This window comes from Trematomus bernacchii, unplaced genomic scaffold (assembly GCF_902827165.1).
Source record: "Trematomus bernacchii unplaced genomic scaffold, fTreBer1.1, whole genome shotgun sequence".
NCBI lineage: Eukaryota > Metazoa > Chordata > Actinopteri > Perciformes > Nototheniidae > Trematomus > Trematomus bernacchii.
The window spans coordinates 20,060,629-20,088,309 of NW_022987720.1; the positions used below are offsets into that span (position 1 = coordinate 20,060,629).

At 37.6% G+C, this 27,681-nt stretch overlaps 1 protein-coding gene across 2 annotated transcripts; it reads left to right on the forward strand.

Moving 5' to 3' along the window:
• Nucleotides 1-1,525: 1,525 nt before the first annotated feature.
• LOC117492595 (nuclear GTPase SLIP-GC-like) lies at nucleotides 1,526-27,681 on the forward strand. 2 transcript variants are annotated; one of them, XM_034142947.1, is made up of 24 exons: nucleotides 1,526-1,613; nucleotides 2,389-2,455; nucleotides 2,682-2,763; nucleotides 3,164-3,276; nucleotides 3,431-3,478; nucleotides 3,919-3,952; nucleotides 4,094-4,180; nucleotides 6,026-6,116; nucleotides 7,690-7,906; nucleotides 8,023-8,238; nucleotides 8,958-9,164; nucleotides 9,249-9,424; nucleotides 9,851-9,944; nucleotides 10,031-10,118; nucleotides 10,241-10,362; nucleotides 10,621-10,794; nucleotides 10,879-11,036; nucleotides 11,174-11,297; nucleotides 11,996-12,104; nucleotides 12,198-12,331; nucleotides 12,453-12,534; nucleotides 12,662-12,740; nucleotides 27,329-27,377; nucleotides 27,490-27,681. In XM_034142947.1, exons 3-23 carry the CDS (start codon nucleotides 2,697-2,699, stop codon nucleotides 27,336-27,338), a joined length of 2,430 nt encoding a protein of 809 aa, XP_033998838.1. In that variant the 5' UTR covers nucleotides 1,526-1,613; nucleotides 2,389-2,455; nucleotides 2,682-2,696; the 3' UTR covers nucleotides 27,339-27,377; nucleotides 27,490-27,681. The 2 variants fall into 2 exon arrangements, with proteins under 2 accessions (XP_033998838.1, XP_033998837.1); XM_034142946.1 differs by lacking the exon at nucleotides 12,662-12,740 and adding an exon at nucleotides 27,154-27,241.

Here is a 27,681-nt window from a genome sequence, read left to right on the forward strand (position 1 = left end):
CGTCAGCCAATCAAATCCCGTGTACGCAAATCTGACAGTTCAAGCTCTAGCCAATCAAACGGCGTGTATGCTGGGAGAGAAATACCGCAGGTCATTTCCTCATATTCCAAAAAAATGGAGGAGAAATTAGCGGTAGCGAATCAATCACCCGGTGCTTTATGACCAGACCTACCGGGATATAAACCGGAGGAGCCAGGCATGGAGGGAGGTGGCAGAGGCAGTGGTATGTTTTCGCCTGTTTTGGGGAGTTTATATCCAGTTTACTTCGGGCTTTTTTGCTTCGTATGTCGCGGGCGGGAGATTCATGTGATTGGTTGTGCGCCGCGGGATCGCCTGGCAGGCCGAGCACGCCAGCGTCGAGCCCATACCGTTCATCGCGTGGTCGGGCCCCAAACACGTGAGGCAGAGGGGGTGCGGATCGACTCCTGAAATCAGGTTCGGACAATTCGGGCAGGTCCTATGGTCCAGCCATACTCTCTCTCTATTACTTTCACTTCAATACGTCTTACGTCTTCTGTGGAATCACTTCCGCTTAGCTGAAGAGAAAAAGGATAGCAGTCAGGAGGCGAGGCCTCCTTTTATACGGTGTGATGCGCGCGCATTCAGGTAGGCCCGCCCTGGGCCGGCTACGTCTATAGAAGTCTCAGTGGGAGAATGCACGCGGGATAAGGTAGTACCCATAGAGTCCAGTAGAGGGCGGAGCCTGTGAGAGATATAACAAAATCACTTGTATCAAGACCCACAGCAAAGCATCATGAGATCTTTATCCGTATGTACTTCAGTCATAGTTTCAGTGAAATATCTACAGCCTAGAAGATTTAAATTTTGAATGTATTCTGGTCATCAAAAAAACACTATTTAGGATTAAAAAAACAAAAAAATGTTTTTTCATTCCTATATGAGAAATGGAGAGATCTAGATGATGGCTTATCTGGTTTCTTGTTATTTACTTTTTTATCCACACCTATTCTTATTGCATATATTTGATGTCGTAAACACTCCAATAAACACATGCAATTCACTTGTATTGTTCATGTTCTTGTTAAAGGATCTATCTGTTCTAGGTTTTTTTATAACATATATTTATATTGTTGGATAAACAAATAATTTTCCATCTGGCCATCTTCCTGACAAACAGGTTCAGCACTAGGGTGCAGCTTTTTAATTTATGATGAGTAGTAATGGAGTCAGTATACTATTTAATGTCACCAACGTGCTACTTACTGATTGGTCCCAAAGTGTACCACCCTTACAGAGACCCCATGTCATGTTTCAGAATTTTGTGAGTTCACATTCTAAACTTCTTGATTTTACCTTAAAAGGTAAGAATTATACAAACACTTGACATAAAAATACCCACATGATTAGAGAAAATTACAACTTTAACAGGGAATAGGATAAGGGTTTGCATTTCAGACACAAATGCAGTTCAAATCGCATTAAAATAACACATGATTAATTTAGTGTGGGAGGAGTAACGTTCTACACCTATCAGCGGAAACAAAAATACTTTAAGTTTCGTTTTCTAGGTTGGGTTGGGCAGTTATTGAGATACTAAGCGAGAGACTCGTTTAACCTGCTTTTGGCTTCATATCAGCAGGCTGTACGCTACGGTAAGCTTTGGAACGATTCATATTCTTTTGTTTCATTGTTAATTTTGTAAGTCATGTTCTATATGAAATGAATGGTAATATGTAGTATGTTAATGTGTTAGGGTTTCTTGTTTGGTTGCTACCTTTGCCCCAGGCTCTTGAAAAACACATTAACATTAAATTAGTTTCTCTGGAGGAAGAAAAAGGGCCGGGGCTCAAGCCCACTTTGATATCTATGTGTGTGCACGTGCTTGGTGGTATGTATGTGTTTTGTACCATGTTGTTCTGTGTTTCTGCTTTAAATAAATACAAATTGGAAGACAGAAAACAAACAAGAAACCAACCTTAAAGTCATGTTACACAACCGAACATAAAAGTGTCATTTAGCAGAAAAGTATCCCAGAGGGGAGCATATTTCTCTGGAAAAACAACCGCATTGAGCATTTCTGATTTGGCCCTGAATTTGAATATATTATACCATTATATTATATCATTAGATTAGTATTATTAATGTTACTGATTTATTTGGGTGGATACAAGTTTGGTAGCCTTCAAGATGGTTATAATCACTTTGTTTGGACAGCAAACACTGTGTTAGTGGAAGCTAACATCTGAGAATCTGGAACTACCTGGAAGATTTTTACTTGAACATTTAACCAAACAATTATCAGAAAAGCAAATTGCCAATAGATTTTCTGGCATAGAGTAGTTCATGATTCAAATGTTAATGTCAGCTGTACTTGTTTTTGACAACAATTGATCTTTTATTCAGAATACATTTTTTTATCTTTCATAGATTCCATTCTACTGGGAAACTTGAAAGCCCATCTTACTGTTGGGGTGTACATGAATGAAAATAGCAGGTAAGTAAACAGCTAGCAGGCTCTCCTAGAAATGAATTCCATAAATGTTTATTCAGTTATTTTTGCTTATCTTGTGATCACACAAATATGTCGTACATGCTTCATATAAACATTTTAATTAGGCTGCCATTATCACTTTAATAACCCTTTATTTTTCTATTAACATATCATAACTCTCACAAGTAGTTAATTTGTTGATTAAAAAAAGTATTTGTTTATTTTCCAGTTGCTATTCTTAATCATGGATGATTTTGTTCGCAACAAATTAACTGAATGGAATCTCAGCGAATGGATACAAACATTTAAAGGTAAAGTATTATACAAAGTCAATATGACCTTCCAATACTGAAATATCTAAGCATCTACTTGAAGACACATAAACTGCCTCAACATCGTTACACAGTAACTTTCTGACATATCACTGACATACTTAAACAATCTTAAACGCTTCATCTTCACACAGAAAGGAAACTATTAAATATTAACTTCAGAGTAACTTATTTTATGTAGCGTCTTTTCAGCAGCAGACTGAAAATAACAAATAACACAATATTACCAATATGAATTCAGTTCAGACAACCTTATGAGGCTGTAATGCTCTTTAAAACATACTTTCAACAGCTGAACTCACATTTCACCCCATGCAAAATACACATCTACAGATATTTGCAATTGGTCGACATTTCTTAATTTACTTTTTTTTTACAGATCACAAAGTTGACAAGGAAAGTCTTTACTGTCTGGAAGATCATCACATTGCTGCCTTGATCCCAATTGTGGGACCACAGTCAACATTCCAAAAGAGACTCAGTTTGTTAAAGGTAATGTCTGCATTTTTATTATTTGGTCTCATTAATCTAAAGAAATGTACAACATCTACATACAAAGGAGTATAATATATCTTGTTGACTTTACTATCATTTTATCAAAGTTCTTTACTATTATGGATTTGAGACAATTTTCTTTTCTAACTAGGAGGAACAAAACACAACAAATCCGGAAACATCTGAAGCTTCTGTTGAAGTTAGTTGAATGCAGTTTAATTCACTTTTTATATTGTCATTGTCTGTTCAACATTTTACATGGCCACCAAGAGTATTTATTTTATTCACAATGTAAATGGGAGGAAGCTGTTTCTGCTCAGGTAATGATAACTTTAGTTTGTTATCATTGAACTTGACTCAATTCTTCATGCATTGATATTTGAAGCCTCTTGAGACAAAGTCACCTTTAACTGAAGAACTGTGAACTGTTTAATTTGTTCATAGTGCTGTTCATTCAGTAAAAATAATGCTGAATGTGATGACATGATAACCACTTTTTTAAGTATATATTATTTTGCATAGAGTTTTGAATGGGAAATGAAATGCAAATGTAGGTGTGTGTGAATTGTGACGATGTGTGTTCAAGCCTGTAACACCCTGTGAGAGGACAAAGAGTCAAATGTACATATTCATCCTCAGGTTTGTCCGTCCACCAGCAAAACAAATGATAAAGGTGAGATACACAGTTTCTCATATGGAGTTTTATTGATATTTCATAAACAATAATAAACCTGCTTTATCTAAATAATGTTGAGAATATTTTTTTAATAAAAAAAATATATAAATGTTATTTACAACAACAACAAAACACAAGGAAAGAGGAAGCTGGATCTCCAGGGTGAGTCCAGCCAATCACCAGCCAGAAAACAGCCACGTGAGGATATACAAGGAACATACACAGGTATTATTATTACTTTCCAAAATATTAGAAATTAGGGTTAATACGTATAATGTGTTTAAGGTTTTAATGTTCAGCAAATTAACTTACAAATATGTAGCAACACAGGTCTTATTAAGTTATAATGGCCTTAAACTGGAAGATACCTGCCGTACTATATACATCAGGGGTACTCAAATACAAAACTTAAAGGTCCAAAAAAATGTTTCAATAAGACAAAGGTCCGTTTATTACGGTCATTCAAACTTTTAAACAATTGCAACAAGATTCTTAACATTGTAGACCGCAAATACCTCATTCCTTCAGTACTTGGGTCAATCATATTTCCACGCTCGCGCCAGGGCCGGGGGAGGGGTTACAAGACGTGCCACAACTTTTCTTTCAAAACAAAGCTGCCAACTGGGGTGGCAGCTGTGGTGGCAGTTGCCACCCCATGCCACCCCGGTAGGTGAAACTAGGCTACTAGCTACAGTACAGATGCAACTAGATGAGCTGTTAACTCTCGCTCTGACTCAGACAGGTTGAAAGAGACGACACACGCATTTTTCCCACACGCATTCCGCAAAGACCCGCCCTACTGTGCCTCTGATTCGCAGACTGTTGGTGGGCGGGAAAAACGCTGACGGGATGCTGAATGTGATTGGACCAATGCGTTGACAGACACACACAAACACTGGAACAGTCAGAGATGCAGAGCACTGTTTGCAAGTGGACATAGCGGAGAATTTTGACTCGTTGCGTTGTGGCGATGTCTCGCAGATAACACAGATAACACAGATAATACAGATAATACAGATAATACATATGAAAAGTATAATTTGCTCAGAGTCCAGAGACAGTTGTGGTTCGGTCCGGATCCGGATCGGAGTCCGGACTTTGAGGATGCCTGATATACATGATGAAAATTATACTCTCAGGTATTCTTGATGGCTTCATTTGGAATACCTCTTAAAGGGCCCATGTCATGGCCATTTCCACTGATCATAATTCCATTGTTGAGGTCTACTAGAATAGATTTATATTGTGCATTTTTCCAAACTCACATTGGTTTCTCATACAGCATCTCTGTAAACTACGTGTATTCACTGAATTTCACTCTCTGCCTTTAACGGCTCGTTGTAGCTCCAATAGCTCCTGTGAGCACAGTGTGCTCTGATTGGTCGGGACGTTGTGAATCTCGCTGAGCTCCGTGGAGGTGTTGTTTCTTTGTTAGCGATACACAGCCAAACACAGCCAAACTCATCCTGAGCACACACAAAGTCACAGCCGAAAGTAAAAACAATAAGTGTGGCTTGATATTGAGTAAGAAAAAGGTTGATAAACGCTGTGAGAATGGGTCTGCAGAGAGAATGGGTCTGCAGAGAGAATTTTGCCGCGATCCCAACTGTCTGTTATCAGCCTGCAGCCAGGGAGGAGAAATCAGCTGAGCTGCCTGCTCCCTGCACACAGATGTGTGTGTGAGGAAGTCCGTGGATTGGTCAATTTGGACCAATCAGCGGGGGCTTAACGTAACGGCTCCGCGGACGTAACGTAACGGCTCCACGGATTGGTCCATTTTGTTCCGGGTACGGCTTGACATAATGCCGTACCCGGAACGAAATGGAAGAATCAAATGGACAATGACGTATCTCCAACGAGGTGTTTTGGGGAGGTATTTTCTGTGTTAGAGTTTTACTCGCTACAGGGTGTACTTTGAGGGTTTGTGACTCTGCAGACCGTTTACATGCATAAAAACCTTCATAACACACAAGGGGACGGGTAATAACTGGAAAAGCATGACATGGGCCCTTTAATGGATATACTGGTTATTGGTTCCTGCTGAATAGTTCTTTACTTTTACTCTTACAGAAGAAGTCATTCTGTCTGATGTGAAAAACATCATGAGTTGTGTCCTTGATATACTACCTGACCAAGACGACAAGCTCAACAAGTTCCTGAAGTAAGTATTGGTGTTTTCGAGCAAGGGGAAAGAGTTTAAAGAGACCATAGTAAACCTGTAGAAATTATACAGCACTGAGGACACTGTTGTGATTTGTAAGTCTACATGTTTTAGTCCAAAGTAGTATTATGCTTAAATAGGATGTTCGTACATGCAGATGGATTTCTTCTTGACTTTGACACAATCATTTAGTGCAGGGGTTCCCAACCTTTATTGTGCCAAGGACCGGCAGATACATTAAAAAAAAATCGCGGACCGGTTGTCAATTTTAACTGATTTTAATATTTACTCACCACCAGCAGGTAGCAACAGAGGCTAATTGTATGTAACAGCCTGAACAAATACTAGAACAATATGCATCCAAAACATATTAACAAAGTTTAAAAAAGAACCGGTATCATTTTTTGGTTTTTCGGAAAACCAAAAAACCGACGTTATTCAGTTTTTAAACCAAAACGGGAAAACAGATAAATTAACGTTTTGGTTTTGTTTGTATGATTTACGGATAATCCAGTGAATGCTGGGAAAACGAGGAGAAGCCGCATTATGAACACTGGCATTTGTTTTCAGAAGATATTATGATAGTGTCGTTCGTTCCGGTGCACTCCGACAGCATTAGCACTACATCGAGATTAAGATTAAACTAATTTATTTTGGGAACAGCCGCATATATGGAGTTAGCCATATGTGTGTAAATTACTGTTCATAAACATTTGAAAACAAATGCCGGTGTCGGACAGACACAAACACACCGAACACACAGAGCTGAGCTGAGCAGATCACATCATGCGCCTTGGTGACTGACTGGACATCTCCTTCATAAAACTAATAAAAGGGGGAGTAATCGGGCAGTTCGATGTGTGTAGATGTGTGTGTATAGGTGTGTGTGGTTAACACGTAGCAGCCTGCAGTCACTCTTAAACTGTTCTGATGAAGTTAAACACAGTCATACTGGTGCTGCACTTCTCAGAAGCGGAGTATACGTCCCGCTGCCTCCGGATGCTGCAGCCGTTTTAAGAAGTGAAGGAGGGTTTCCTTCTATAAAGCAGCTGCGGGCAGCAGATCGTGAGAGTCCCGGACATTAATTCATAGATCAAGGCAGACTGGTTTACTCTTCTGTTTTGCCAATCCGGTGCTTAAACAAATAGCTCTACACCCCTGGCCGACATGTCCTTAAAATGAAGTCCGAGTTTGAAATATATCTCAAATAATGTATGCACCACCATTTCCCCACATAAACATAACAGTCTGCAATCAAACGGTTGTCTCCTGTGCGCTCCTCTTCCTACTTGGCGCACCGGTAACATGCTCGTGTGCACGAGCTACTGGATGAAATAATATGACTGGTGGCATAGGTGCGAAAATTAAACACTTTTTGAAAAAATATTATGATAAAATATTTTTATATATTTATAATTCTGCAAATATTACGATAAACTCACAGCTATTTCGCGGCCCGGCAGTAACACCTCTGCGGCCCGGTACCGGTCCGCGGACCGGGGGTTGGGAACCCCTGATTTAGTGTTTGTTACATTTGTTAAGAAAAAAATTAATTCAAACTCTTGCACAACAGAAATAACATCAAACATTTGGAGACAGACAAGAGGGAGGTGGTCGGCGTCTTTGGTAGAACGGGGGCTGGAAAGAGCTCTCTGATAAATGCCGTCATTGGAGAGAAGGATCTCTTGCCCTCTGGAAGCATCAGTGCATGTACCTCAGTGATGATTAAAGTGGAGGCTAACATGCGTAACTCAAAGTATGAGGCAGAAATTGAGTTCATTACAAAAGAGGTAAAATAAGCTAAATATGTTTGTTAACTTCAAGCTATTTCAACTTTTATGATGAAGCTGAATATAAATCTACTGACTACACAATCTGCCATATAATAAAACATATATATTTTTAGGAGTGGAAAGAGGAGTTGTGGACCTTGTTTAATTTCCTTGGTGATAACGAAAATCAGGAAAAAGATGAAGATTATGAAGACAGTGTTGAAAAGCTGTCAGTTCTGTATGGAGAAGAATGGAGAAACAACTCTCCTGAAAACCTCTTGGATAAAAAATACTTCAAAGAAATTCCTAAATTTCTCAATTCCAAGAGTAAGATTTTGAGATGTGATACAGTAAGTAAGACTAAAACTTATATCCTTAATTTGTCCGGTTCAGTCAGTAGGGGCTTGGACTGTGAGCCGTAGGGTCGCCGGTTCAAGTCCCCGAACAGACTTAAAATATGGAGTGTGGACTGCTACTTGGAGAGGTACCAGTTCACCCCCCCACTCCCATTGCTCCCCGTGCGCTGTACAATAGCAGCCCACTGCTCCTAGTACTAGTATGGGTTGAATGCAGAGAACACATTTCACTGTGTGTGTGCTGTGTGCATGAACATGTGTGACCACTACAGAGGGTTTCATCTTCCAATTCTATCCATCTATCATTTCATAAAACAAACTCTTGGCTGGTGTAGTTTCACGATAAAACACCAAATGCGCAGATACATTTGGTATGAGGCTTGATCTATCTGGGCTCTAATTACAATAACTACAAAACCATATCTTCTTTATGCATCATAGGAAAGAAAATGTCTACCAGTAACTAACTTGCTTGCAAGAACCTCCTCGATATTATTTACGCACTACCAGCTTTAAATTGAAATATGATGTTAAAAATGTTAAACCTAATTATTCCCCATTGCTAAAATATAAACGTATGGTTTGCTACTTGTGTATTTAATTCAGATGTTGTTGTTTCAGTGATAGGGTTTCAAATTGACTTTTTTTAATTTTATGCCGTTCTTTAACACAATTTTTTAAAGCATTTTAAAGTTAAAGTTTGTTTATTTTAGGCCAAAGAGCTATCTGCTAAATTGGTCAAATACACACGAAGTGAGTCAAAAGAGGAAGATGCTAAAGACGTGAAGAGGTGTTATTGGTCACTGGTGAAGTGTGTGACCTTCAGGGTGCCGAACAATCGTCTTCTCCAGCATGTCACACTTGTGGATCTTCCTGGAAATGGGGACCGTAACAAGAGCAGAGACAGGATGTGGAAAAAGGTGATTTATCCACATGCAATGCTGATTATTGTGGAAGGTTACACTGACAATGTAACCATTATTATTTGCTGTATTCCCCTCCAGCTTGTTGGAAGTTGTTCTACTGTGTGGATTGTGGCTGAGATAAATCGAGCAGCTTCTGAAAAAGAATCCTGGGAGATCCTGGAAGAATCCTGCAGCCTCATGGGAAATGGTGGCGAGTGTCAGCAGATTCATTTTATCTGCACCAAGTCTGATCATTTTGAAGATTCAGATGATCAGTAAGTAGTTCAAGATGCCAAAAGTACACAGTTAAATGTACCATCCAATAATTTAGACACTGACACTTGATGGCCAAGAAGAGAAACCATGGAAACATTGATTACGTTTACAGGCACATTAGTATCCTGGTTTTGATCGTATTCAGGGATATAATGTTCACTTGAAACATGATAAACCAGGTTATTCATGATCATAACAGTATCCATGTTTCTAAAATGTCTGCATGTGTGTCTTGATTCCTCAACATCTCAGCCATTTATTTCTGTCCTAATGTTGTTGCTTCACAAACACTTTGTGATGCTGGATTAAGCTCCTCCATGTGATCACTGGTTATTGAAAATGATGAGTATGATGCGTAGTGATATGATATCCTGGAATGTATGTGCAGTTTATGTAATTCTCTAAATACAAATCTTTTCATAAAGGTCAGCAGCTGGTGTTCGTGCTCAGATACTGAAACAAAACGAGCAAGCCAAGACAAAAGTGAGGGCACAATTCAGCAAACTAAAAGAGGTTAAGGTGAGTTATATTGAATTCAAATCAAACACAAATATTGTCCAACACGGCAAGCCTGCTTTTATATCAAAACGTGTTTGTTTATTTAGAAACAATTCAGTGAGGACTGTTTCAAGGTTTTCACAGTGAGCTCCAAAGAGTTCTTGAAAACGAAACGTCTGGATCCAGATGACACAGGTGATTCAAGTCTCCATAAGTGATCCCGATGACAAAATGGTTTTATCTCCTCCAATAAATAAGTAGAGATACTAATTGAGTGTAACATGTAAATTCAAGAATGTAATGTATGTTTTTTATAGAAATTCCCAAACTGCAGAAATTCCTGCAAGATCTCAATGACTGGCACTCTGAGACATTAAACTATGTGTCTGGAGCTCGCAGGATTCTCTCTCTGATTCAGGGAGCCAGCAGCAGAGAAGGGGTAAGATCAAGTAACAACATCTTTCATTGTATTTAATATTGACAGAAAATAATAACATTCACAGCAAATAATTAAGCTGCATACACTAAAATGTTGTGTAAAAATTGAAAAGTCAAGACAGACTGCTTACATGTAATGTTACCTGTGGAGCCAACAATGTATTGGATTTACTGAGTTTGTGTTGCTTCAGAGAGGATGCATTGCTACACTAATTAAAGTTTTTTTTTTTACTTATGAATGTGTTATGTATGGTTTCAGGCGGACATAAAGACAACAGTGTGCAAAGAACTTGAAAAAAAGCTGAGTCATGAACTTGATAAAGTCAGGGAACCCATGGAAGAGACCCTTATGGCTTTTGAAAGATGCCTCAGTGAGGGGGTTGAAACATCAAAAAGTTCATGTTACAAAGTCTTAAAGTCTGTCCTTTATCCAGTAAGTATTTAAGTAATAATTAAATCACAACAACTGATTTCGACTAAATATGAATATCTCTTACAAAATTCTGTTTTGTTTCAGACAAAGAAAGATGGTGGTGCATTTCACAGGATATTGAAGTGTGTAGTTCAGAATGGTGGCATCCTCAAAACAAATAAAGGGAAATCAATAAACTTCAATATGAGGTTTACTTCCTGTTTGATTGAAAGCATTGACGAGGAATTTAAGAAGACCTTCCCGTAAGAAATGACTTAACAAAGACATAAAACCCTGTGTTGGATAAATTGTGTTTTACAATACATTTAAATACATTATTGAAATACAAATTTGTTAAGGCCTTATGAATGTAAGCATCTCTTTTGTTAATATGTTTTAGAAATGAAGGAAACAGTGGACCATTCAACGGGGTCATCAATACGTTTTCACTTGGCACAGAGAAGCTGATGATGAAAAAGGAGTGCGAAAATGTCAAACTGCAGCTGACATTTCTCAAGACAGAGGTAAAATATCCTATTCATTAGACGTTATCAGATATGTTTGTAATGCCAGGGAGACTGTAGTGGAAGGGTGAGCAATATTATTAAATATAATACATTTTGATCAGTCAACATATTCATATTCATTGTACTGGAATAACTCAGGAACTGGAGATGGCTTTGAAAAGTTAACTGCAGCTGTAAAGCGGACCCTTCCCCAAGTCATGAAGACACACTCAAGATTACAATAAAAAATAATAAAGGGAAAGATGAGTCTTGTTTGTAACTTATTGATCTTAAAGGTGGGGTAGGTAATTTTGGAGAAACCAGCTCGAGATCGCTAGAATTTGAAAATACACAGCCGGAAAAAATCTGCCACTTCCTTACAGAGCTCCTCCTCCAACACACACAAACGCGCACATGACCAATGAGGGCACGGGATAATTTTGTGCACAGATGGAAGGCTGACAGGCAGGTAGGCCATCCAGTTATTTTAGCCGGGCTGGCTAAAATGATTGGTCGTGCTTTTCACAGTACTACGGCTTCCACAGATGACATTTTTTTATGGATTTGTTGTCAAAGCACTTAAGATATTCATTGCTATCGAGATGTTAAGAGCATTCCATGGAATATAACAAAAAGTGTGTCTCGAGCCGGTTTCTCAAACTTACCTACCCCACCTTTAACATATGTTGATATCTGCTTCACATTCTCTCTCTAAGGAAGAAAAAATGAAAACAAAACTCAACAAACTCATCCGTGAGCGAAAGAAAACGATCTACAGCAGCCTGACAACAACAATCGAGGAGACCATGAAACCATGCTATGACAGTAAGTCAGAAGATCATTACAGACATAGAAATACACTTCTACACATTTTTATGTTGCAACATTTTGATGTCAACATGTTTCTGTTTTATGTAGGAGCAAAAGAATTTAAAGGAGAAGGCACGCTGACAAACATGAGGGAAATTATTGAAATACATGTACATGTTTCAAAGGACGTCATGTTTGCTCAGGCTAAAGACGCCATGATGAAACAGCTGAGAGACTTGAAGGTTTGTCACATTTTATATTTCGTTATACAGAAATAATTCATCACTGAAACATGTTGGGAAATTCAACTAGGAACACTGCAACACAAACATACATGTGATAAATATTTCAATGCTGATTTAGTTGGAGATCCTGGAGAAACTGGAGAGCACGATGCAGGAATCAATCGAGCTGTCACTCAAAACAGATGGTGACTCCATCCCAGGTAAAGGAAACAAAACAAAATCAAAAAAAATACTGTACATTTGATCGTAATTAAGAAGTCGATACATTCCCATTAGTGTATTAAATGAATCCACTTGTCTGAAACCATATGTATTGTTTTTGTTCAGATGTAAGTGTTGAGCTTCAGATGGTAGAGAAATACTACAATGAACTGACCAAAAGTCCAGATGATGATGCAATTATTTGGTATAATAAATATAATGTAAAATATACATATTGTCTGGATTATGACTTGTTTTCTGAATAACACTAACAGTGCATTTATTACAGTATTGATTAACCCGGTCAAGCAGCTGCAGTGCGTCCATGATGTGCACAGGTAGGTGTTAACTGATGATCCAAACTGTTAATAAGTGTTTGTTATTAATATTACATTTCACAACATCGCTCTTTGTCTCTCTGGTGGACGTTTCAGGGTTGATCAGTGGAGACTAACAGCAGACGCCTGTTAACCTACCGAGGATAAAAGACATGAGGCCTCTGGATTGGGTCTCAACAATTGTTTTTAAGTTCTTATCTCTTTTGACTTTGAGTGTTTTTTATTTTTAGCATAAAGCGGTTCCCTAATTCAAGTCATTTAAAAATCCTATTTAAAAAAGCAGTTTGATGATAACGTTATGTTCTACAGTCTATCAAGTAATATCTCTATGTAAATAGCGACCCCCAAATCCACCCCACCCCTGCTTTCGTGTGCATCAGCATTTTAGTTGTCTGCCAGAAGCAGTGGCGGATATTGATATGGGCAACATGGCGGTTGCCCAGGGCGCCATTTTGACGGGGGCGTCACAAGTGCAATGAAAAAAAAAAATTCATATAGTGTATTGTTGTTGGTGTTGTGGGTCGAAGGGTTATCACAGCAGGCATCTGGCAGGGAAGGTCTCATACTCAAAGAAGGGCAGGGGTGATCTCAGGTCGCCTCAATATGGGGGAGAGAGAGGGGGGCGGGGGGTAAACTATCTCTATCAAATAAACACTTTCGATGTTTATAAAGTAGTACTGCAATTAGTCAAATTAATGCGATGGGAGGTGCACTGCCCAGGGCACCAAATCAGCTAGATCCGCCACGGGCCAGAAGCATTCATAAATACTTTTTAATCCCGTTTTCAGTACACTTTTACTAAACACTTTAAATCTTGGTCTTTTTTAACCAACAGGCTTTTACCTTACAGTAGCTCAGGCAACAGGAGTTCTTGGCAGATTTATGTCCGATTCTAGTTTAGGCTGAAATTTCAATTAATTAATTAAATCCTCAACCTTGATCACAGCTCTACTGTAGGGTGATTTGGATGTAGACTAGGCTTCTTAAAGAATGCTTTTGATCTGTTTTCTCTTATTTGAAAGCACAAAACTCACTGCAAATTAATGGTATTTGGTGTTTTTCATTCATATATGAGAAATAGAGAGATCTGATGGCTTCTCTGGTTTCTTGTTACTTACTTTTTTTTCTTTCTATTTTAATGCATACATGTATTTGATGTGGTATACACTCCAATAAACCAATACAAATCACTTGTATTGTTCATGTTCTTGTTGAAGGATCTATCTGCTCTAGGTTTTTGATAACATCATTTTCTATTGTTAGATAATCAAATGATTTTCCAAACTTGTTATTTTAAACTAGAGTGAAATGATGTGAAATGTGTGCTCTTCCTGCCAAACAGCTTCAGTACTAGGGTGCAGTTATTTTAATTAATGAAAAATAATAATGGGTATGCTTTTCAATGTCACCAACAGGCTACCTACTGATTGGTCCCAAAGTTTATCACCATTTCCATGGGCGTAGGAAGCATCCTGAATGTGGGGGGGACATTTTTAACGGGGGGTGTGGGGGCGAAAAAATATATAGATTTCCTGTATTCTGGTGCATTTTAACAGGTGGTTTGATACTTTTATGTGGCTATACTAGCATGAGGAAAATGATGGGTACATTTTGTAATTTCATCCAGTAGTAAAGAAAGGAAACATATTTGATTATTAATTCAGAGCCATCTTTGAATTAATAAAAAGCAGTTTAAATGCCCATTTTTTGTACATTTATATACAACAATAAATATTTGTGAGTGCATTGAGAGATATTGTTGTGGAGAGTCATTTATATATAAATCGCAAAATACATTTGTGAATCCTTCTGTGAGCATTTATTAATATTGAGACTGATCTGACTCCATACAGATGTTAAGTTCACCTAGGAATGGTATCATTGACTTAAATGTTCAAATAAATGTTGCTCTTCTGTCTATATTGGTCATATGATGCCCCTTGACTGAAATGTTTCCTGTTCAATATCCCCACTGATTTCCTTAAAATCCTGGGATGAGAGTCCACATCACAATTTACTCTCAACTGTCATTTCCCTTTCATCACTCACCTCAGCAATGGACCTCTCTCTCTGTCCCTGTATTCTGCCTATGACTCACTCTCAAGTGCAGATGTCAAGAGAGGTGGTGAAGTGATAATTATTTATTGAGCAGTATACTCTTTCACATTGAATCATAACAAGTCATACTGAATGTAAATACAACTGACTCTAAAGTAAGTCCCAGTCTGTGACACATTTTGAAGACTCAAAGTCCCAAGCAGTAGGTAGAATATTAGCTAGTCTATGTAATGTGCACAGAAAATAAATAGTTAACTGAATACTGGGATGGAAATAGCCTATAAGCACTCAGTAAAACATAAACACACACAAAAAGCTTCTGAATGATAAGAAGTATAATTAAAACATAATGCACATTACCATTTTGAGAGAGAGTACCTAAGTTAAAGAACTCAGAAAATAATCTCTTATCGAACTGAGGCTCCAGTAAAACACACTGACTGCGTCTCTACATGGACATCAGTAAGCCGTTTATGAGTATTATCCCGGTTATGATCATATTGGGGATATGGTGTTTACATGAGCACAGAGAGATCGGGTCATTCATGTTCCCTGTTTACATGATAAATACTAGTAACCTGGCATTTCGATGCCTTTTCTCATCTAAACTATTCAGTAATTGTATCTCTCTATCATGACATAAAGACGAAACTCCTCTCCAGAAGTGAGACGCCGCCATCACTGTTAACTGATTAACTGCTACCAGCTGATGACTTACTTTCCTCTTCTTTGAAAAAAATGTTCTTATGTCCATGTTGTCTGGGGGAGAAAACATATCAAACCAAGAGATCGTCAGCTTTGATTTTCGCTGTATTAACCATTTCCTGAACATTTGGTGTGTGTTCCGCTACCGGCATCGCTTCATACAACAGATCTGGGGCCTCATTTATAACGCCTTGCGTAGGATTGACGTGGGAAGGTTGCTTACGTAGTACAAAGCAAAAAAATAGGTACAGAAATGTTCCGACATTTTCCGATTCACAAAACATTGCGTACCGGCGAGGGAAGTGCGTACGGCACTTCCTACGCCTGTTTCCCTTTATAAATCACAATCGACTCGTAACGCCCATATTTGCCTATAAATAGTCAAAGAAACGCCCATTCATTCATTCATTTTGACTGACTGCATGAAGAAGATCGCAGGAAATTACGACAGAACAGCTAAAAAAGACATCTCACACCGTGTCAGATTTTGGTTATTTTGGGGAGGTCGAGATAAATCTTGTTTGGTGGATGCAGTTTGAACCAGAGTAGCAGCATGGAGGTCGGATCGTCACCAAAATAAATAAATAAGTGGTCCGAAAAAAGTTAATGACAAAAAAAATACACATAACCTTCCTCAGGCAGTGTGTTTGTACTGGGGACAGGAGACACCCCCTTGATGAGAAACTGTAAGAAATGATCGGGGAATCCCTCCGCAGTGGAGTCATGACGACTGGATCTGAATTATTTTGTTGTATTTGGTGGTTTGTGTTCCAGCTGTCGATCAGCAACTATATATCCATAATCCACCAGTTAAAGGAAATACAACTAATGTGTTGTGTTATATTAGCTGTACAATTTACCACATATGGTGTTCTTAGTTTCCATACCTCCTGTGTTTTACGAGCGACTTATCAAGTCTTGGCAAATGGCATAAAACACGATTAAACGTGATAGTATATAAAACCATGCTCGTATCTACAACCTATAGAAATGCAAAACGGCGTCAGTTTAGACGTAATTCTGTCCTCCTGCTTACCGCATCATTTATGAGAAAACATTTCATAACATGAACACAACATATTCGAGGTGGTTTTAAATAACATATCCGTATTTATTTATTTCTCCAAGTTATGTTTTTGTGTGCACTGAGGAGTCTCAAACAGGCGTTTGTTTAATCATTTTAAGATTGGCTTTAATCAATGTTTGAAAAGGAATTCTTCATACTGTATATGATAAATGAGAGGTAACATTTTATTTATGGTATTATTTCCACATATTTCTCTCCATTCTTCCTTCTGCCAACGGTGTCGCAGTTTCTCGTCTCTCCCGTGTGTGTTCTTAGTGCGTACGCATGGGTTCGAGTTTGCGTGGAGGACCGCACATTTTCCCGTCAAGTTAGTATTTTATAAATCGCAAACATTGCGTAGAAACTGGCGTACGCCATTTTTTGAGCGTATATCCCTTTATAAATGAGGCCCCTGAGCTGTCCAACTATGACAACACTCCTTGAACATGCGCGCGCTATGTGAGAATCTGCCTTGGTACAAAGTAGCAGTGAAAACATGGTACGGAGTTTCATTGATTTGGGCATTCTCTCAATAAGCAAGTGGAATGGATTTCATTTGATAGTGAAGCACTGACACAGCGCTCTACAAAGTGCGGCGAGTGGATAGACCGATTCACGGACTTTCCGCATAGTAAAAGTGGGGGGGTCTAAACTAATCATTTGAAAAAGTGGGGGGGACTTGTCCCACCCTCATATAATGGCTGCGACGCCCATGACCATTTCTATTAGTTATTTTTGTTTATTTCTATTTTCTGAAGCAAAGCATCCGTTAAAACTTTGTTTTTAGTGAAAGCTAAATCTTCAACAAAACATCCCTTAACTGGCCTCTCTATCAAGTGACAATTAGTGTTGTCAGCAATTAGATGTTCTCCTGACTAACATCAATCCGCCTTGGTGTTCTTCGTCATTCGTTTTCTCCTCTTCCCCTGCCAAGTGCTGTACCAGAAGCAAAAGCTCAGCTCTTCCATGTCTGGAAGCCTTTTTGTCAATATTGTGTAGCTACAACCCAAACATGTATGTCTAAATCTAAAGCCAACGGCCAATCATAAAGAGGTGGCCTTTGTTACAATCCTTTTTATTTTACTTTACACAACTCCACTACATTGCAGGTGGATTATTGTAATACCAACTGCAGTAGACATATCATACACTCATGTGATGCACATTAACAAACCAGTGGATCCCAGCATTTTTGGATTAGAGACCCCGTGTCATGTTTCAGATTTCTGTGACTTGTTTGTTCAACTAAAGTGACAATCATATTCTGAATTTCTTAATTATCTCTTAAGAGGAAATAATTATACAAAGACTTGACATGAAAATGCCTACATGATTAGAGAAAGGACCACTTTAACAGGAATAGGATAGTGGCAAGGGTTTTTACATAATGATTAACTTAGTGTGGAAGGAGTAACGTTTCGCGCCTCATAGAGAGGAAACAAGAGACTGTAAGTTTCGTTTTCCTGGTTGTGTTGGGCGGTTGTTGAAATAATGAGAGGGAGACTCCGTTAACCTGATTTTGGCTGCATATCTACAGGCTGTACGCTACGGGTAAGCTTTGGAACGATTCATAGTCTTTTGTATGTCATTTTCTATATAAAATGTATTGTAATATGATGTATTTTAATGTGTTAGGGCTTCTTGTGTGGTTGCAACCTTGGTCTCGGGCTCTTGAAAAAACACATTGATCTCAACGGGACATCTGGTAAAAAGCTACTAATGAAATAAAGAAAGATGTTCGAGTGTCTAAAGGATGTTACTGTAATAGTCCTTTATGCTATAGGCCTATAGTTGACCGCAGGTCATGGATAGTAATAAGGTATCCGTAGACCTTTGTATGAGGCATCTTTATTTACTTAACAGGTCTTCCGCCATGATACACATACATGCGTCCTAGATGCGGGCTTGCATACACACCGTATCACTCCGCCGCCGCACCCCATCAGTAACGTCCTGATAGTAGGCTATATGTGCGCGGCACTATACTACAGTTACTGTGAAAAACAAAACAACAAACTAAATCGATTTGAATGCGTGCCTTATCGTTGTAAAGTAGTATGTTGATACGTCTCGATATACAGTATGGTCTCGAGTCATTGGACGTGATGGGTGTTGCATAACTTTATATTATACACTCTGGTTTAGCGGATCTTGTGCTAAAACATTTATTTTTGCTTATCTTGTGTTCTGACATATTTCCTACATGCTTCATATTAACACTTTCATTAGGCAGCCATTATAACTTTAATAATAACCCTTTCTTTTTCTATTAACATCAAAACTCTCACAAGTCGTTATTTTGTTGATTAAAACAATTATTTGTTTACTTTCCAGTTGCTATTCTTAATCATGGATGAATCTGATTATGTTCTCAACATATTAACTGACTGGAAGCTCGAAGAATTGATTCAAACATTTAAAGGTAAAGTATTCCCTTGCTTTTTGTTGGGCAAAAATATTATTCAAAGTCGATATGACCTTCCAATACTGAAATATCTAAGCATCTACTTGAAGACACATAAACTGCCTCAACATCGTTACTCAGTAACTTTCTGACATATCACTGACATACTTAAACAATCTTAAAGACTTGTACATTTTCACACAGAAAGGAAACTATTAAATATTAACTTCAGAGTAACTTATTTTCTGTAGCATCTTTTCAGCAGCACTTAAATCAAGACTGAAAATAACAAATAACACAATATTACCAATATGAATTCAGTTCAGACAACCTTATGAGGCTGTAATGCTCTTTAAAACATACTTTCAACAGCTGAACTCACATTTCACCCCATGCGAAATACACATCTACAGATATTTGCAATTGGTTGACATTTCTTAATTGAATTTTTTTTTACAAATGAGGGCGTTGACAAGGAAGGTCTTTACTGTCTGGAAGATCAAGACATTCTTGCTTTGATCCCATTAGCGGGACCACGGTCAAAATTCAGAAAGAGACTCAAGTTGTTAAAGGTAATGTCTGCATTTTTATTATTTGGTCTGTAAGAGTCGGGAGTCATCCGATAATTTATTCCGAGCTTAAATTACTCAGACCTCCTAATTGACCTAACCGAAGTTATTGAGTCTATGTAAGTTTACTGCTTGGCTCAGATCCACCAACGTCAGCAAGATCTCACCTCTATTAACTCCCCGAAGAACCAGGTTCAATTAACTGCTGTTTCAATTCAGACAACCCCCTAAATCTGTTTAAGCAATCCCGAAGGACTTTGATATCAGTAAATGAGGTGTGGCCCTACCTAAGTGTGAGTGTGGCAGTGTGCAATCTTACCTTTCAAGTGGGGGGGAGAGCGCAGATGTCTTTTAAGTTGTCCCAATCCAAAAGGTGGGATCAGTTTATTTGAAGAAAAATAGGTCCAAACTAATACAGGGTTTTTACCTTCTCTCGTTACAACATTATAATCGTACTAAACCTATCATGCTGTGATCATGTTCTAATATGAAACTTTAATTCACAGTTTTACATTTATTACCATAATTTGTAACTTCAACTGCCCAATTCAGTTGTGACATTTAAAATCTCCCGATAGAATTTAGAGGCATTTCCTCATAAAAGACCGGTGATAATAAAAAGCACATTCAAACTTTCATTCACCAAATCAATTCACATCAATTCCATACCTTTTTTCCGACACAGATGGCGGGTACTAACATTCACAAACACATACCTATATCCCGCATGTATTCGGAGGAAGATCCTCACAGGTGGCGGTTACTAATACTCACAAACACACTCCTATATCCGACACAGATGGCGGGTACTAACATTCACAAACACATATCAATTCATTCCACTCATTCAACCCAGAAATTCACTCCACTTTCAACAAAGAAATTCAAGAGATATTTACCAAGTTTGAGAGAACCTTACCGAGAGCAAAAACCCAGCTCTCAGGGAGAGAGCGTTACCGAGAGAGAGTATACCAGGGGATCCCCCCCCTCTCTCTCACTCTCTCCAAAAAGAAAGTTCCTCCACATCTGCCAGTGTCTTTATGCTCGAAAACAGGATAGAAAAACCTAAAGACACCTCCTCCATACCCATATTTGTGGAAACTGGGCATGGCCTCTGATGTAAAGAACTGGACATGACCAGACATATTCTATGGCTCTGGCATAAGACACACCTTCCCATGTTTGTGTAAAAAGGACATGACCCCTACTCTGCAGGACTTGCAAAATATTATTCTCGGCTATGACATAACCACTTTTTTGGGGCCTCAATGTATTTCTCCTTAAGTCAGGAGCCCCCCTCCCTGTGTACTGCTGTGAGGGGAGAGAGAAGAAACGGCCTCTTTCTTATCAGTGACACCCATAAACCATTATAGGCCTTACACACTCAATTTAACAAACCACTTTGTTTATACTGTAAATATAGAAAATCATAACATATGAAACATTTTCATTGTGGGTTATACAAGAATATAATTGACTATATTTGATTATATCTAACTTTCGTTTTAATTATTCAACCTAATATGAAGATCTCAACAGGTCTCATTAATCTAAAGAAATGTACGACATCTACATACAAAGGAGTATAATATATCTTGTTGACTTTACTATAATTTTATCAACGTTCTTTACTATTATGGATTTGAGACAATTTTCTTTTCTAACTAGGAGGAACACGACAGATCCGGAAACATCTGAAGCTTCTGTTGAAGTTAGTTGAATGCAGTTTAATTCACTTTTTATATTGTCAATGTCTGTTCAACATTTTACATGGCCACTAAGAATATTTCTTTTATTCACAATGTAAATGGGAGGAAGCTGGAAATGACAACTTTAAATTGACCATGCTTGTTATCATTGAACTTGACTCAATCCTTCACGCATTGATATTTGAAGCGTCTTGAGAAAAAGTCACCTTTAACTGAAGAACTGTGAACTGTTTAATTTGTTCATAGTGTTGTTCATTCAGTTAAAATAATGCTGATTGTGATCACTTGATAGCCATTGTTGAAGTATATATTATTTTGCATAGAGTTTTGAATGGGAAATGAAATGCAATTGTATGTGTGTGTGAATTGTGACGATGTGTGTTCAAGCCTGTAACACCCTGTGAGAGGACAAAGAGTAAAATGTTCATGTTCATCCTCAGGTTTGTCCGTCCACCAGCAAAACAAATGATAAAGGTGAGATACAAAGTGTCTTATGGATTATATGCAGTTTTATTCATATTTTATAAAAAAACAATAAACCTGCTTTATCCAAACAATGTTGAGACATTTTTAATTTTTTCAAAAAAACAAGGAAAGAGGAAGTCAAATCTCCAGGATGAGTCCAGCCAATCACCAGCCAGAAAACGAGCATGTGAGGATATACAAGTTACAGAAAGAGGTATTTATATTACTTTCCAAAATAATAGAAAGTAGGGTTAATAGGTAGGCCTATATGTGTTTAATGTTTTATTGTTCAGCAAATTAACTTACATATATGCAGCAACACAGGTCTTATTAAGTTATAATGGCCTTAAACTGGAAGATACTTGCCATAGTATATACATGATGAAAATAATACTCTCAGGTATTCTTGATTGCTTCATTGGGAATACATCTTAATGGATATACTGGTTATTGGTTCCTGCTGAATAGTTCTTTACTTTTACTCTTACAGAAGAAGTCATTCTGTCTAAGGTGAAAAACATCATGAGTTGTGTCCTTGATATACTACCTGACCAAGACGACAAGCTCAACAATTTCCTGAAGTAAGTATTAGTGTTTTCGAGCAAGGGGAAAGAGTTTAGAGAGACCATAGTAAACCTGTAGAAATTATACAGCACTGAGGACACTGTTGTGATTTGTAAAAGTCCACATTTTTTTAAATCCAAAAATTAGTCTGACGATAGTATTATGCTTAAATAGGATGTACGTACATGCAGATGGATTCTTCTTGATTTTGAGACACTCTTTTAGTGTTTGTTACATTTGTTAATTTGATCAATAACCCATATTCTAATTCTTGCACAACAGAAATAACATTGAACATTTGGAGACAGACAAGATGGAGGTGGTCGGCGTCTTTGGTAAAACGGGGGCTGGAAAGAGCTCTCTGATAAATGTCGTCATTGGAGTGAAGAATCTCTTGCCCTCTGGAAGCATCAGTGCATGTACCTCAGTGATGATTAAAGTGGAGGCTAACATGCAGAACCCAAAGTATGAGGCAGAAATCGAGTTCATTACAAAAGAGGTAAAATAAGCTAAATATGTTTGTTAACTTAGAGCTATTTCAACTTTTATGATGAAGCTGCAAATAAATATATATGCTGACTACACAACATGCCATATAATAAAACATATATTTTTTAGGAGTGGGAAGAGGAGTTGAATAATTTCCTTGATAATGATGATCAGGAAAAAGGCGAAGATTATCAAGACAGTGTTGAAAAGCTGTCAGCGCTGTATGGAAAATGGAGAAAAAAATCTCTTGAAAACCTCATGGAAGAAAAATACTTCAGAGACATTCCTGAATTTCTCAATTCCAAGAGTATGATTTTGACAAAGGATACAGTAAGTAAGACTAAAACTTATATCATTTAATTAAACAGACTCTTGATTGGCGTAGTTTCACGACAGAACACCCAATGCGTTCTGAAATCTACTTTATGCATCAAAGGAAAATAAATGTCTACCAGTAACTAACTCGCTTGCAACAACCTAGATATTTGAAGGCACTACCAGCTTTACATTTGAAATCATGTTAAAAATGTTAAACCTAATTGTTCCCCATTGCTAAAATATAAACGTAAGGTTTGCTACTTCTTGATTTAATTCAGATGTTGTTGTTTCAGTGATAGAGTTTCAAATGGACTTTTAATGTTATGCTGTAATAATTATTTAACACAATCTTTTAAAGCAATTTCAAGTTAAAGTTTGTTCATGTCAAATAAATGGCCTCTATTATTTATTTTTAGGCTGAAGATTTATCTAGAGAATTGGTCAAATACACACGAAGTGAGTCAAAAGAGGAAGATGCTGAAGAGGTGAAGAGGGGGTATTGGCCACTGGTGAAGTGTGTGACCTTCAGGGTGCCGAAGAATCGTCGTCTCCAGCACGTCACACTTGTGGATCTTCCTGGAAACGGGGACCGTAACAAGAGCAGAGACACAATGTGGAAAAAGGTGATTTATCCACATGCAATGCTGATTATTGTGGAAGGTTACACTGACAATGTAACCATTATTATTTGCTGTATTCCCCTTCAGGTTGTTGGAAGTTGTTCTACTGTGTGGATTGTGGCTGAGATAAATCAAGCAGCTTCAGAAAAAGAATCCTGCGAGATCCTGAAAGAATCCTGCAGGCTCATGGGAAATGGTGGCGAGTGTCAGCAGATTCATTTTATCTGCACCAAGTCTGATCATTTTGAAGATTCAGATGATCAGTAAGTAGTTTAAGATGCCAAAAGTACACAGTTAAATGTAACATTCAATTTAGACACTGACGCTTGAGACGGAGATGGCCAAGAGGAGAAACCATGGAAACATTGATTACGTTATTAGCCTGGTTTTGATCGTATTCAGGGATATAATGTTCACTTGAAACATGACAAACCAGGTTATTCATGATCATTACAGTATCCGTGTTTCTAAAATGTCTGCATGTGTGTCTTGATTCCTCAACATCTCAGCCAGTTATTTCTGTCCTAATGTTGTTGCTTCACAAAGACTTTGTGATGCTGGATTAAGCTCCTCCATGTGATCACTGGTTATTGAAAGTGATGAGTATGATGCGTAGTGATATGATATCCTGGAATGTATATGCAGTTTATGTAATTCTCTAAATACAAATCTTTTCATAAAGGTCAGCAGCTGGTGTTCGTGCTCAGATACTGAAACAAAACGAGCAAGCCAAGAGAAAAGTGAAGGCAGAATTCAGCAAACTAAAAGAGGTTAAGGTGAGTTATATTGAATAAAAACCAAACACTAATATTGTCCAAAACTGCAAACCTGCTTTTACATCGAAACTTTTATTTTATTTTTTTAGAAACAATTCATTGAGGAGTGTTTCAAGGTTTTCACAGTGAGCTCCAAAGAGTTCTTGAAAAAGAAACGTCTGGATCCAGATGAAACAGGTGATTCAAGTCTCCATAAGTGAGCCCGGATGACAAAATGGTTTTATCTCCTCCAAAAAATATGTAGAGATACTAATTGAGTATAACACTTAAATTCAAGAATGTAATGTAAGTATATTACATTTTTTACAGAAATTCCCAAACTGAATGAAATCCTGCAAGATCTCAATGAATGGCACTCTGAGACATTAAACTATGTGTCTGGAGCTCACGGGATTCTCTCTCTGATTCAGGGAGCCAGCAGCAGAGAAGGGGTAAGATCAAGTAACAACATATTTCATTGTCTTTAGAAAATGATAACATTATAATAATAACAAAATAAGTAAGCTGAATACACTAAAATGTTGTGTACAAATTGTAAAGCCAAAGACAGACTGCTTACATGTAATGTAACCTGTGGAGCCAACAAGGTATTGGATTTTCTGAGTTTGTGTTGCTTCAGAGAGGATGCATTGCTACACTTTTTAAAGGGTTTTGTACTTGTTAAAAAAAAGTCCCATATTGAATTATGGTTGTATTGCTTTAAATAATGAATGTGTTGTGTATGGTTTCAGGCTGACATAAAGATGAATGTGTGCAAAGGACTTGAAGAAAAGCTGAGTCTTGAACTTGATAAAGTCAGGGAACCCATGGAAAAGACCCTAATGACTTTTGAAAAATGCCTCAGTGAGGGGGTTGAAAAATCAAAAAGTTAATGTGAAAAAGTCTTAAAGTCGGTCCTTGATCCTGTAAGTATTTAAGTTGTAATTAAATCAAAACAACTGATTGCTCTTAATATGAATATGTCTCTTACAAAATGTGTTTTGTTTCAGGTAAGTTACGGGTCATTGAAGTGTGTAGTTCAGAAGGGTGGCATCCACAAACCAAAAGATGGGGAATTAATAAACATCAATATGAAGTTAACTTCATGTTTGACCGACAGCATTGACAAGGAATTTAAGAAGACCTTCCCGTAAGAAATTACATAATAAACACATAAAACCCTGTGTTGGATAAATTGTGTTTTACATTACATTTAAATACATTATTGAAATACAAATGTGTTAAGGCCTTCTGAATGTAAGCATTTATTTGTGTTAATATGTTTTAGAAATGAAGGAAAAATAAAACCATTCAACGGGGTCATCAATACGTTTTCACTTGGCACAGAGGAGCTGATGATGAATAAGGAGTGCGAAAATGTCAAACTGCAGCTGACATTTCTCAAGACAGAGGTAAAAGATCCTATTCATTAATCCATTATAAGATATGTTTGTAAAGCCAGGGAGACTGTAGTGGAAGGGTGAGCAATATTATTAAATATAATACATTTTGATCAGTCAACATATTCATATACATTGTACTGGAATAACTCAATATGATCTGGAGATGGCTTTGAAAAGTTAACTGCAGCTGTAAAGCGGACCCTGCCCCAAGTCATGAAGACACGCTCAAGATTACAATAGAATATTCTGATATTGGGCAAAGTGCACCCCCAGCTGGTGAACACGTGCTATCAGTTTGAATAATGCACTGCTTTTCCAGGTAAAATCGGGAAAAAATAATAAAGGGAAAGATGAGCCTTTTTTGTAACTTATTGATCTTAACATATATGTTGATATCTGCTTCACATTCTCTCTCTTAGGAAGAAAAAATGAAAACAAAACTCAACAAACTCATCCGTAAGCGAAAGAAAACGATCTACAGCAGCCTGACAACAACAATCGAGGCGACCATGAAACCATGCTATGACAGTAAGTCAGAAGATCATTACAGACATATAAATACACTTCTACACATTTTTATGTTGCAAAATGTTTCTGTTTTATGTAGGAGCAAAAGAAATTAAAGGAGATGGCTCGCTGAAAAACATGAGGGAAACTATTGAAAAGCACGTACATAATTCAAAGGACGTCATGTTTGCTCAGGCTAAAGACGCCATGATGGAACAGCTGAGAAACTTGATGGTTTGTCACAATTTATATTTCGTCTTACAGAAATAATTCTTCATTGAAACATGTTGGGCTGCACATATCAATGTTTATCAATGATCTTTGGTCATCATTTACATAACGAATTTTTCTTAATTCAAGATAAATTCAACTAGGAACACTGCAACACAAACATACATGTCCAAAAATGTCAGTGTTAAGTGATAAATATTTCAATGCTGATTTAGTCGGAGATCCTGGAGAAACTGGAGAGCACGATGCAGGAATCAATCGAGCTGTCACTCAAAACAGATGGTGTCTCCATCCGTGGTAAAGGAAATAAATCACAAAAAAATACTGTACATTTGATCGTAATTAAGAAGTCGATACATTTCCATCAGTGTAATAAATGAATCCACTTGTTTGAAACAACATGTTCTTTTTTTTCAGATGTAAGTGAGGAGCTTGAGAAGGTAAACAACTCCTACAATGAACTGAAAAGAACTACCGAAAGCCGAGATGATGATGCAACTCTTTGGTAAAACTCCATTTAAACATAATGTAAAATATTATTGTCTGGATTATGACTTGTTTTCTGAAAATACTAACAGTGCTTTTATTACAGTATTGATTAACCCGGTCAAGCAGCTGCAGTGCGTCCATGATGTGCACAGGTAGGTGTTATTAAACCCGATGGTCCAAACTGTTAATAAGATGTTAATAAGTGTTTGTTATTAATATTCAGTTTCACAACATCACTCTTTGTCTCTCTGGTTTACGTTTCAGGGTTGATCAGTGGAGAGTAACAGCAGACGCCTGTTAACATACCGAGGATAAAAGACATGAGGCCTCTGGATTGGGTCTCAACAATTGTTTTTAGATTCTTATCTCTGTTGACTGTTTTTTATTGTTAGCATAATGTGGTGCCCTAATTCATGTCGTTTTAAAATCCTATTAAAAAAAGCTGTTTGATGAAAA

Excerpts from the sequence above, each read along its gene's own strand:
- LOC117492595 (XM_034142946.1), top strand. The coding sequence starts at position 2,697 with ATGGATGATTTTGTTCGCAACAAATTAACTGAATGGAATCTCAGCGAA. Across the intron at positions 3,479-3,918 it reads CATCTGAAGCTTCTGTTGAA|GTTTGTCCGTCCACCAGCAA; the intron begins GTTAGTTGAATG and ends ATTCATCCTCAG. Across the intron at positions 9,945-10,030 it reads GCAAACTAAAAGAGGTTAAG|AAACAATTCAGTGAGGACTG; the intron begins GTGAGTTATATT and ends TTGTTTATTTAG.